The sequence below is a fragment of the Pipistrellus hanaki genome, assembly GCF_964339955.1.
Source record: "Pipistrellus hanaki genome assembly, chromosome: X".
Taxonomy (NCBI): Eukaryota; Metazoa; Chordata; class Mammalia; order Chiroptera; family Vespertilionidae; genus Pipistrellus; species Pipistrellus hanaki.
This window is the reverse complement of record NC_140524.1, coordinates 8,362,654-8,375,472: the sequence shown is the minus strand read 5'-3', so window position 1 is coordinate 8,375,472 and position 12,819 is coordinate 8,362,654. Positions and strand designations below refer to the sequence as shown.

The 12,819-nt window shown below is 48.5% G+C and overlaps 1 protein-coding gene across 1 annotated transcript in view; it reads left to right on the top strand.

The window, feature by feature from the left end:
- Nucleotides 1-358: 358 nt before the first annotated feature.
- Nucleotides 359-12,819, top strand: part of ITIH6 (inter-alpha-trypsin inhibitor heavy chain family member 6) — a gene marked incomplete at both ends in the record, with an annotated part of 28,268 nt that continues 15,807 nt past the window's right edge. The window contains 5 exons of the mRNA XM_084870946.1: nucleotides 359-460; nucleotides 1,855-2,009; nucleotides 7,386-7,496; nucleotides 8,300-8,547; nucleotides 10,633-10,802. Of these exons, the coding sequence (XP_084727072.1) occupies nucleotides 359-460; nucleotides 1,855-2,009; nucleotides 7,386-7,496; nucleotides 8,300-8,547; nucleotides 10,633-10,802 (786 nt within the window). The remainder of the gene's footprint in view (nucleotides 461-1,854; nucleotides 2,010-7,385; nucleotides 7,497-8,299; nucleotides 8,548-10,632; nucleotides 10,803-12,819) is intronic.

Here is a 12,819-nt window from a genome sequence, read left to right as displayed (position 1 = left end):
GCCTCAGTCACTGGGCTCCTGTGGATGTTTATAGGAAAGAAAAACCCCACCCTGAGCCAACATAGCAAACAGACAGACCCAGCACTCTAGCATGTTTAGTTTCCATTCATCTTACAGCTGGATGAGGGGAAAAAGGGAGGCATGGACTGGCCCCTCTCCAGGCAAGATGCCAGCCCCAGCTCTTGGACAATCCTGACTTGTGTGGGCCTCAATGCTACATTCAGAGACTTCTCCACCCTTCAGGATAGTCCCTCCCTCTCAAGAGAAGGGATACCTGGAGGTTTAAAAGAGCAAGAGTTTGGACACTGGGCTCAGACCTTCTGGACGTGAACAACAGACCCAGGCCAGAGGTGGCATCATGTCTGGGTGGAGGTGCCTCATCTGTGTCAGCCTTTTTCTGACTTTTCTCCTTGAACTGACATACCAGGGACCTCCTGACCCCCCCTCATCAAGCACAAAGGTCAGTTTGGGGATAAGGGAACCAAGCTTTGGGATTTGTCAGAAAATTAGCTCCTTGGGGGGTGGGGATAGGAGAAGGTTATTCAATCTGTTTCCTTGGACCCACAATTGATCACCTAGAACCAGAGAAAATAGTATTTGTTGAACATATGTCAGATGCTGCATTAGGAACCTTAGAGTTATGATTTCATTTAGTCCTGACAGCTTCCCAGGGGCATAGGCTTGACTAACCCCATCACATAGACAAGAAAACATGGGCTCAGAGGTTAGGACACAGGAAGTGGCAGAACCAGAATTTGAACCGAGGTCCATGTGATCCCAAATGCCCTCATTTCCCACTGCTGCATACTGATAAAGTAGGTGTGCGTTATGTGTGGGCAGATGGAGAGGCCTCGGCTTCAGGAAAGATGAGGATGAAGATCAGTATCTTACTTGCTGTGTGACCTCAGCCTCTGGGCCCAGTTAACACATCCATGAAATGTGGGCAATAATAGTACAATAGCTAGCTCATAGAGCCAATGTGGGGATTAAATAAGACTATGGCTGCCGAATGCTCACTATGCTTTAGTTGTATGATTGCACTTAGCAAGTGTGATTCTTTACACCTGAGCTCTTAAAGAGGAAGATTAGATAGATAGATAAATAGATAGATAGATAGATAGATAGATAGATTATAGATAGATAGATAATATGTTGATAAATATATAATCACATTGCTTTGAACAGAGTATGGCTCAATGAATGACAGCTGCTCTGTGTGTATAAATACGTACATATGTATATTAAATCCTCACCTGAGGATGTGTTTTTATTGGTTTTTAGAGCAGCAGGGGGTGGAAGGGGTGGGGGGGCAGGGAGAGGTGTCAATCGGTTGCCTCCCATATGCTCCTTGACCAGGGATCAAACTGGCAACCTAGGTATGTGCCCTGGCTGGGAATTGATCCCGCAACCTTTTGGTGTACAGAACGATGTTCCAACAACTGAGCCTCCCAGCCAGGGCTGCTCTGTTATATTATAAAGCTTTGCTACTCAAAGTAAAATCTGTGGACCAGCAACAACATTAGCATCACCCGGAAGCTTATTAGGAAGTTAGAATCCCATACCAAAAAATTGCTGAATGGGAATCTACATATTCCCAAGACCTCCATGAGATTTATGTGTGCATTAAAGTTGAAGACACATTATTCAAAGGCCCCCTTGATTTGTGATCTTCTGTGAGTCTTTGGTTCTGAGACTTGGTAAAGCTCACTGATCCACAAAATGGAGGACAGAGGTTGTTTTTCCCCTCTAGAACTCAGTTTCTAGGGCCTATCCAGGAGTCCTGGGTTCCAAAATACTAGTCCACGAGCCCAAGGATAGAATCTATGTAACCCACCTTCCTGCCTTCTCTCCCAGCTGTTGATGACGAGTTATTCCATGCGGTCTACTGTGGTTTCCCGCTATGCCCACACTTTGGTCACCTCTGTCCTGTTCAATCCACATGATGAGGCCCATGAAGCCATCTTTGACCTGGATCTGCCTCGCCTGGCCTTTATCTCCAATTTTACTATGTAAGTCTGCTTCCGGCTCACCGCTTCATTCGTTCGTGCGTACATTCATTCATTCTTTGTTTTTTAGCAGAGCACAGTGATGAAGAGCATGCACTCTGAGGTCAGACTTCTTGAGTTTGAATCCTGGCTCTGCCAGCTATGGGACTCAGGACAAGTCACTTCTCAATTTTACACATTGGTAAAATGGAGATAAAATTAGAACCTACCTGCAAGGATGAAATGAGTTCATATATGTGAAAATACATGCCAAAAGCAATGCTCGGCACAGGATAAGTCCTTGATAATATCAGCTTACTTATTTTTTAACAAACACTGATAGTGACTAATTCACACTGCACTGGGTACTACGGAAAGAGGAAATGAATTGCACGTGGTCCCTGCTCCCAAAGAGTCCATGGTCTAACGGGGGACATGAAAAAGGAAAGAGATCATGTTAATAAAGTTGTGGAAACAAAGAGAAGTGAATATAGGATGATAGGAATGGTGAGGGCTATCAGGACACAGTGGTCAGTTCCTCATCCCTAGACACTCAGAGAAAGCCTCACAGAGATGACACCTAAACTGAAGCTTGAAATATGAGATGTTCACCAGGCAAGCAGGGTTAGGGTAGTGCTGAGGAAGGTGGACAAAAGGGGAGCAAATAACTGTTCCCTCATTAGGGGAACTGTAGGGACCTCAGTGTCACTGGAGTGTAGGGCACAAGCTGGGGAAGAGATAGGTCAGAAGTGAGACTGGAGAGGTAAGAAAGACGAGGTGGCGGAGGGCTTCCCATGCCAGACCAAGTATCTACCTACCATCACTCGATTGCCTCAGTCTTGTGTTTGGACACCCATTAGGAAAAACTGGACCATGTACTCCCCAAATATGTACCTGATAATTCACAGATTACACAAATAGACTACTGAGCAAATGTATTAGATACATTACAAAGCATATGTGAAAACGTAAAGGGTGAGAAAGAGAAATCCTATAAGCAGAGTGTTACTCCTTTCCCACACCCTCATCATTCGTCCCAGCACCCCATGGAGCGTGAGCTCCTCACTATAGACATAACCGTGGCCCATAATGAGGAGACCTGGTGAAGTTTTAAGCAAGGAGTGATGGTAATGAAGTGGGGGGTGGACTGGTGGGACCAGCCTGGCAGCAGGGAGCTCAGTCAGGAACCTGGGGCAGCATGAGGGATGCTGAGGGCTGGAGATGTGCCTCGGCTGTGGAATTGGAGAGAACGTAACAGGGAAGAAGCAGCATGATGTATATGGGTGATAAGTAAACTGGTTTCAGCTTGTCTGGCCCAGTGGATGACAGTGCCCTCCTTGAGATGGTGAGCATGGGAGGAGGAGCAGGTAAGGGGAGGCTTGGGATGGGAGGGTCATTAACCCATATAGCACCTTAGTGTGAGTTAGAAAAGGGTGCTTGGCTTTGGGGAGAGGGACTCAGATTTGGCAGATGAGTGAGGCTGGCACAGGCAGAGTTTCAGCCCTTGCTCAGACTCCCTCCCAGCAGTGGGGGAAGGGCGATTGTGCAGTAAATAGCCTGTGAGCCTCAACAGCAGGCCTGGAGCCTTGGCTTTGTCATCAGGAACCTCCGGGTCTTAATGGGCCAATGGCACTACCCTGAAGAGGGGACAGGTTGGTTGGAGGAGGTAAGAGGTATGCTCCTGGCATAGACTTCAGGGGAGAGGTATGGGGTAGTCAAGGAGGGCTTCCTGGAAGCAGGATTTTCCTATGGGTAAGAGAAGGGACCAGGATCAACCACTGCATGTGAAGGACCCAGGGGGGACCAAAGGCAAACAAGCATGAAGTATGGGGGCTAACCAGAAAGCTTGTTGGCCAAATGATGCAAAGGGCCAAGCACTCAGACAGAATTTGGACTTTTGCTTCAATAGAAAAAGAAGAAGAAAAAAAAACACCAGGAGAAAAAAAAAAATTTAAGCTAAGCAAAGCAGGCTGGAGGAAATGTTCTTGGGCAGACTCTGTGGAAAGTATGCTGGCTGGAGGCAACAGACACACACAGAGACCCCAGTGTGTTGCTGCCAGACCAGCTCCACCCTACACCCCCACACCCCCCAGGAGACTTTGGGGCAGAGCCAGTTCGACCCACCCCCACACTAGCCCAACCACTAGTCTGTTTCAGCTGCCTAGAAACACTTCCCGCCTGAGTGGTCTCTTCTGCAGTCTGCCTGTCCTCCTCAAGTATCCCCAGAAGCTGCTGCTTTGGTCATATAACTTTATCCCTTCCATCCCCACCCCAATACCTGTGCCTCAGTTTCTCCAATTATAAAATAGACACTGCTGCTCCTGCCTCTTACAGAGTTGCAGTCATGTTCTCTAGGACACTGAGCTATCTATCACTCCTCAAAAGCTAGCTCTGACCCAACCCTTCACTTAAAAAAAAAAAAAAAAAACTTATAGTGCATACCCACTATGGCTGTTTTTTGTTTGTTTGTTTGTTTTGTTTTGTTTTGTTTTAATATATTTTATTGATATTTTACAGAGAGGAAGAGAGAAGGATAGAGAGTAGAAACATCGATGAGAGAGAATCATCGATCAGCTGCCTCTTGCACACCCCCTTACTGGGGATGTGCCCGCAACCAAGGTACCTGCCCTTGACTGGAATCGAACCTGGGACCTTTCAGTCCGCAGGCCGACGCTCTACCGCTGAGCCAAAACAGTTTCGGCCATATGAGTTTCTTGAGTCTGGTGTTCAAAGCCCTTTATTCTCTAGGCCCACCCAACCACTCCAAACTTCTCTCCGCACCTCCTTTCCTTGCCCCTCTGCTCCAGCCAAATCTGACTAACTACTTGCTATTCCCTGAAATACCCTCTGTGTTTTCCTGCTGTTTGTCTGGAATTCCCATCCCACAAATAATTGTTGAGTACCTGTTGTGTGCCAGGCCATATTCTAGGCACTGGGATATGGCAGCCAATAAGGCAGATGAAAGCCCTGCCCTCAGGAAGCCCACAGCCCAGTGGAGAAAAGAGAGAAGGAAAATATAAACAAGGGACCCTAAATCACTTTGTGGATGAGAAGTGCTATGAAGAAGTAGAAAGTAGATCAAGGGAACTAGAATGTGAGAGGGAAGATGTTACTTTAGAGCAGCCGAAGCTGTCTCTCTGAGAAATTGGCATTTGAGCAAAGAACTGAAAGAAGTGAGGGTATGTATAAGACTTGCAAAGATCTGGAGGAAGAGTGCTGCAAACAAAGGGAACGGCCATTGCAAAGGCTCTGAGACACGAGTGTGCTGAACAAATTCAAGAAACAGCCAAGAGGCCAGTGTGGCTGGTGTCCAATGAATGAGGGAAGTGGAGGAGGAGACGGGGTTAAAGAAGTGGCAGTGAGCCAGACTGTATAGGGCACTGGGAGCCCTGGTGAGTTCTTTGGCTTTTACTTTGAGTTGAGATGGGGCCTCAGAGTTCTGAGGGGGGGAAAGTGGTGGGGGGGGGGTGTGGAGACACTGACTTGGGATTTAACAAGATATATCTTACTGGTGTGAAAAGAACAGATAATAAGGAGGCAATGCTTTAAAGAGGGGGCCCACTTAGGAAGCTATCACACTTATCTGAGCAAAAGATGTTGGTAGTTTGGACAAGGGTAGCAATTGTAGGAGTGGTGGGAAGTAGATTGTGAATGTATCTAAAGATAGAGCCCAAATTCCCTGATGGATTAGATGTGGAGTGTGAGAGGAAGAAGGGAGGCAAGCATAACTCTAAGATTTTCGGCTGAACAACTACTTCCTGAGATAAGGAAAACCAGGGCAGGAGCAGACTGGGGAGGTGGAGGAGATACCAGTAACTCAGTTTTGAGTATGTTAAGCTTTAGGTGCCTATTGGACATTCTAGTGGAGATACCAAGTGAGCAACTAGATATAGAGGTCTGAAGTTCAGGGGATAGGTACACACTTGAGATGCATAGATTTAGGAGTAACCTCTCTATAAATGATATTTAAAGCCACGGGACTAGGTGAACTCACCTAGAAAGTGACTGTAGAAAGAAGAGTAGAAGGAAAGGGAAGGGGAGAGGAGGGAAGGGGAAGGAGAAGAAGGGAAAAGAGGAAGAGAAGGAGCCAGCAATGGAGACTCAGAAGGCAAGGCCAATGAGGATTATTTATCCAAATCCTCCCCGTCTTTCAGGCCCAACACCAAGGCCACATCCTCAGGACACTTTCTTGAAGACTTGAGCAAAAATGCTCTCTCCCTTCTTTGAAGTCCTTTACACTTTATTACCTTCTCAGAGCGATGGGAAAAACAGGGGTAAACAATTCCATTAGTATCCCATCAGTCTCTGAGCCAGATGCCTTTGCAGGAATTTGCATTCTGCTTTCACAATTTTTACCACGTGTACCACCTACAGTGGTGCCTCGCATAACGAACGCCTCGCACAGCGAACTTTGGACAGGTTTTTCATGAAACCATCGGCCAAAAAGCAGAAAATGGATGAAGATGTGCAAGATTCGGTAGACTCTACTTAGTCTGTCTTAAAATTAAAAAAATGTGTGTTTTTAAAAAAAAAATTATGTTTTTAGATGTATCTAAATAAAAATATGTCATCTTAGCATATTTTTTTTTATGTCATCTTAGCATATTTTATGCTACAGAACGAATTATTTTTTTTAACATGTATTGTTATGGGAAAACGCGTTTCACATAACAAACTTTTTGCATAACAAGCTTGCTCCTGAAACGAATTAAGTTCGTTGTGTGAGGCACCACTGTATCATATTATGTGCTTAATATATTTTCTTTAGATATAATTTTTATTCTAAGCAACAATATCTATGAGCTCATGGGTTCAACATGCTACTTATATGTTCACTACACATTACAGTAAGAACATAGCAACTGTAATGAAAATGTTCAGTTATGTCCCACCTAAAATTATTTTACGTGCCAAAACATGGAACTCATTCAACACTTTGGGAAACATAAAGTCCTAACATCAGGCCCATCATATGCTAACTGTTTCTATTTCCCCATATGACAAGTAGAGATAATGATAACTGCCTAACCTGCTTTTATCTCCCTCTCTTCTCTTTTCTCTTGTTCCTGCTCTCACTCTGGCTTTATGGTACTCTTCTGCCCCTTTTCTCTTGCCCCATCCTCCATCCTCCATCCTCCATCCTCCATCCTCCATCCTCCATCCTTCTCCTTCTCCTTCTCCTTCTCCTTCTCCTTCCCCTTCTTCTCCTTTCCCTCCTCCTCCTCCTCCTCTTCCTCCTCCTCTTCCTCTTCCTTCTTCTCCTCTTCCTCTTCCTCCTCCTCTTCCTTCTCCTCCTCCTCCTCCTCCTTCTTCTTCTTCTGTCTCTTTCTCTCTGTGTCTCTGACCATTTATTTTTATTTCCCTGTCTCTTTCTGGCCTTCCTCTTTCCTGCTCCATCAGGACCATCAACAATAAAGTCTACATTGCAGAAATCAAAGAAAAGCACCAGGCAAAGAAAATCTATGAGGAAGCCCATCAGCAGGGAAAGACAGCTGCTCATGTAGGCATCAGGTAAGGCACCATCCAAATTGAAGCATGGCAAGTACATCTTAGCTGCATGACCCGGGGCTTACACATGTTCTCTCTGGGTCTCAGTCTCTACTTTGGTAAAGTGGGGCCAATGATCTCTACGCATGAAGATAGCGTGAGTTCATTTGGCCTGTAAAAGGGTAGGTGCTCAATAAATGGGAGTTTACTTCTCCATTTCCACTTTCCTCCTGCCAGCAGGATGTGGCTTGTTTAAGAATTGGCACCTTCCGGTAAGGTTGTGTTCCAGTGAGATTTTTCTAAAGCAAATCCTGTTTCCTAACTGAGTTCCATTCTGCTGGCAGAAATGTATTGTGTTCCTTCAATGTTTCCTCCCAGCTTCCAAAAGAATTTCACCAAGCACGTAAATGCTACGTTGGACCACTGCAAATTGACACAAGCTGAGCCTAAAGCACAGGAGATGGGTGGGTGTGAGGGGCTGTGGGAAGGGGAAGAGGCATCCTGTGTAAATTGAAAACTCTTTTGGCAAAACAAATCATTAGCCCCTTATTGTTCTAGCCTAGATTCCGAATTTCACTGCCAGAGTTTCCTTATAATAGGATTCCTCTGATAGATTTTCTAAGGAAGAATATTGAGTAGGGTGAATGAAGGAGAGAGACAGATTAATGAGTGGATGACTAACTGTGGGCAAGAGACTTAGTAAAACTAGAAGCCTTGTCAGGTCTGCTGGGGCTGGGGAGGGGATGGGCAGAACTAGGTCATCTAATAGCTCCCCTCCCCCTCGTGACATCCCATCCCCTTCCCACCCTCCTCCCTTTCATGCCCAGGGACCGGGAATCAGAAAAGTTCCGAATCTCCACCAGCCTGGCAGCAGGCACAGAGGTGACTTTTTCCCTGGCCTATGAGGAACTGCTGCAGCGGCACCAGGGCCAATACCAGCTGGTGGTGAGCCTGAGGCCTGGCCAATTGGTGACAAGGCTAAGTATAGAGGTCACAGTGTCAGAAAGGACGGGCATTGGCTATGTTCACGTACCACCTCTGAGGACCAGCCGCCTGCGCACCAACACCCACACAAGTATGTGGGCAGAACTACGGGTCAGCCATGAGACTGGCCTTCCCTGAATGGGAAAATTCCCCTTCTCCCTGGGCTTCCTTCTAGTGCCTCTTCTGCTCTGCACTCACACTGGAGGGGAAAAAAAGTGAAGAAGACATGTCAGCAGTGAAAGATTTGAGGGTTAAAAACTTGGCCTGAACCTTGTGAGCTATGTGAAAGAGCAAGTCCAACCACTTCCCAGAGTTCTGATTTTCCTCATGAAAAAATACAGATTAGGGGAGGGTTAGCTGGGTGGGCTCAATGAAATCATGTGTTAACAATGCTGAGGGTTGTGGAAGCCAAATCTTGCTTTGCTGTGGGATTAGGGCTGAGAAGGGAAGGGCAGTGGGAGGAGAGCACACACTGCAGGCTGTCCTTGAGGATGTGGTCTCAGGCGCTGTGAGCCAGAGATGTCCTGGCTGCCAGCCTGGCTGTAAGTTGCAGCTAGGGGTGTGTGAAGGCCAGACTGGGGACATCAGAACCCCCAGGTTGGGGATACAGATTCTGGGACCCCACCTCTGGAGTTCGATTCAGTAGGTTGGGGAGGGGCCCAAGAACCTGTTTCTGCCCAGTTGGCAGGTGAACTTGCAGTCTGCCCAGGTGGGAGAACCACTGGCCTGGCCCACCCACCTCCTCTGAGAGATGAGTGGACAGGCACAGAGAAATCACCGGGCCTGTGGCCACCCTCACCAAGCTCCTCAGCTGGGAGCTCCTGCCTAGTGTGACCTGAAAACCCAGAGCGACAGTGTGGTGCACAGGAGGAGAGACAGACACACAGACATGGGCTCCAATCCCAGCTCTGACCTTCCCCTAAGGTGGGGCGCAGGCAAATCCCTCGAGTGCTCTGCTTCACGTTTCCACCTGCACCATAAGGAGATGCCACCTGTGGCCCAGGACCAGGCGAGAGGTGATAAGCTCCTCCCTGCAAAGCCCTGCAGCGAGGAAGGAAGGCTTGATGAAAATGGCAATCCTTAGAATGATTGAGCAATTACTAAGATGCAAAGATGGCTCCCAATGCTTTACATAAGTCTCTTTTCATCCCCACAAGCACCGTCTATGAAACAGGAGCTACGATCCTGGGGAGACTGAGGCTGAGAGGGTGGGAATGAGTTTCCAGGGCCCAAGGCAGCCTCTGAGCCTTGGAGCCTGCCCTCTTACCCCCCAGGCTAAAAATGGCAGCTCCCTCCCCCTGCTCCTCAAAGGTTAAAACAGAGGGTAGAGCCAGTCCTGTGGGGATAAAGGCAGAACAAAGACCTCTGGAAGGAAGGAAGTCGGGAATGTATGTAAGCAGGGGCCTCAGAGAGTATGGGGCCTCAGTTTGCCCCTCAACTTCCGGACAGCTGGAGTAGAAAAGGGGGAGCAGGTGGCAGAATTCCCAAGTTTTCATTTTCTGGAAAGAAGAGGCACAGACACAGTCTAAGAGGACAGTTGTCTTGGGCTGAAATTCCAGAGGAGTTGATCTTATGGCCAGCTCAGCAAACATCCGGGCCCAGAGAGTCCTCTGTTTCCATGAGGCGCGAACAGCCTATTCACACACACATGTGATTCTGAGAGGCAGAGGGCAGCGGGGGCAGAAAACACATGAAATGCTATCCCAGAGGAGAACCCTGATGGACTGCAGTTTCCCACAGCAGTGAGGGGCACAGGAGAAACCCAGGGCCTGTCTGTGCGTCTGTCTCTCTCCACAACACACAGCACAGGCCTCTCTGGCAGGAGAGCCAGGCTGCTGGTCTACCTGGGACAGGACACGAGGCCTCAGGATGGATGGCGATGAGCCAGGACAAAAGGTGTGCATGAGGGTCCACCTCCCGGAGCCTGGGAGCTGAGGGAGGGCTGGGTCTGCAGGCTGGGCAGGCTTGCTGGCAGAGGAGAGCAGGCAGAGCTGGCTCTGGGATGTGCAGAGGAAGGAGTGTGGCACTGGGGCAGGTGGAATGGCATTGCAGGCAGGAGGGCAGCAGGTGGTGCAGGGGTTCCCTCTCACCCTCCCCAGCTATTGTTCCTTTCGCTGTGCCCTGGCTTGGCTTCCTGCTGGTGAGCCCTCCATGCCATCCCTCCCCACCCATACAGGTGAGGCTGGCCCGCCCCCAGCCACAAGCATTGAGAAGGGAGAGACCTGTGTGCGAGTCACCTTCTGCCCCACCCTGAAGGACCAGGCTGCCTTCTCCAGCTTGGGCATCATGGCCGACTTTGTGGTCCAGTATGATGTGGTCATGGAGGACATCATTGGCGACGTGCAGGTGAGGGCCGGGGGTTGGGGAGAGCGTGAGCTCTGGAGTCACAGCCCCGGAGATAACCTGATTTCCACAAGTGACTCATTTCCTTCTCCCAGGGGATTAGTGAGGACCAGCAGGCCAGATCAGGAAGGTGTGTGACACGTGACTTCACGCGTGAGGAGGCACACGTGCTCCCCCAGAGCACTGGGGACCTGGAACTCTAAAAATTGAATCAAGCTCCAAATGCATCATTTCTAATTAAATCAATCCATAGCCCACTCTCAACCAGTCCATTTATTTAATTTAATTTATTTATTTTTAAATTATTTATTGTTGGAAGTATTACATATGTCCCCCTTCCCCCCATCAACCCCTCTAACCTATCCCTACCCCATAAGCAGTCCTTTTAGAAAGTGAGCTATTGGCCAGTCATAGGTCTCTCACACTCAATGGCTCTCACACCTTCTGCAGCTCTGATATTCCCATGTTCTCTTGGACTTTCTGGCTATCTCCAAGTTTTAGAAACTCCTTTTGCCTCCTCAGAGCCATCTTCGTAAGCAGGGATCTCTTAAATCCTGAGCTCTCACAATCCTACAAATAACCAGAAGTCCCCGGCACTACTGAACGGGCAGAGCACTGATCCCAGACCCTGGCTTTGTGAGAACAATGACACAGCGGCCTCAGATGGCTGGTGCCCCTGCCTTTCCCACCACAGAGCTCACTGCCTCCAGTGCTCACTGACCCTCCGCTGCCTCCCCACCACACCACACACCTCTCCCCGAGCACCTGGACTGCCTTCATCTGTGTCTGAGCATTTCTCCTCTCTGCTGCCCTGGGGATGTCTTCTCCTCCTTTCCCGACAGGCCAGTGTCCCCCTTGTCCCTAAAACACCACCTGCTGAAACACCACCTCCCTGATGACCACACCCCACTCACAATTCCTCTCTCTTCCTCGGGCTAATATAGTCTTCGGTCACACCTCCCCTCATGCACTCATTTATTCAGTAACTCCTAGGTGGGCACAACTCCACCAAGCAGAGCTACTCTAGCTCAGTGCTGTCCCCACTGACTCTGAGAACTCAGAGGAGCCTTGGACAGAGAAGCTACTCTCCCTCCGGAATGTCCTACTCTTCAAAGGGACAGATACATGGAGCCTTCACATTCATAACACGTCTTGGTGTGTATAACCCTGGATGGGCGATGTGTGGACACCACTGAGAAGGGTTTGAAGAAAGCCTTCCTAAAGGGGTTGGCCCTCAATTAGCATGGCAAAAAGGAACAGAGCCCGCCTCCACCTGGGCAGGTAGGCTGATGGAAAGTCCATGCAGAGACAGGAGACAGTGTGTGTGCAGGGGCACAGGGGGGTGGCACAGCCAGCCTGCTGTGTAGGGGGAATGACAGTCAGTTGCCCTCTCAGAATGGGAGCTGAGGGTACCCTGCCAGTAGGTGGCAGCAGGGGCCTTGACCTGCTGTTCTATGGTGTGTGGGTAAAGGTATTTATCTACTTCTTCATTCTCTACCTTTTCCCCCATTGCCTGGAGTAGAAATAAAGGTACAATAGTGGGATTGGGCATTCCATGACATGACCCACACTCCCATCCACTGTGTGCATCCCCTCACCAAGAACCCTCAATTCACCTCCCTTTCCCACTCAACTATGCCCAATTTCAAAGGCCAGCAACTCACTCTTTAGTCATTCAGTCAGGACTCCCTGGGAAGGTGATATGTGTCAGGCCCACTGTTGGCCGATGTTGGAAACCCGAGGTGAACCACATACAGATCCTATTCACTGTCTTTGAGTGAAGCACAGAGAATCAATACTGACACAAGTTGAGAAATGCTCTCTCAATGACAACACCAGTTCTGATGGAAGCCATCGAGAAGAGAGAAGATGGCTCTCTGGAGGAAGTTCAGACTAACTAGGGACTTTTTTATTGAATTTATTGATTAAGGTATCACATATTTATTCTCAACCTCCCATTCCAATCTCCCACCCCCACCCCACTCATGCTGCCACCCCCCTATTGTCCTTGACCACTGGT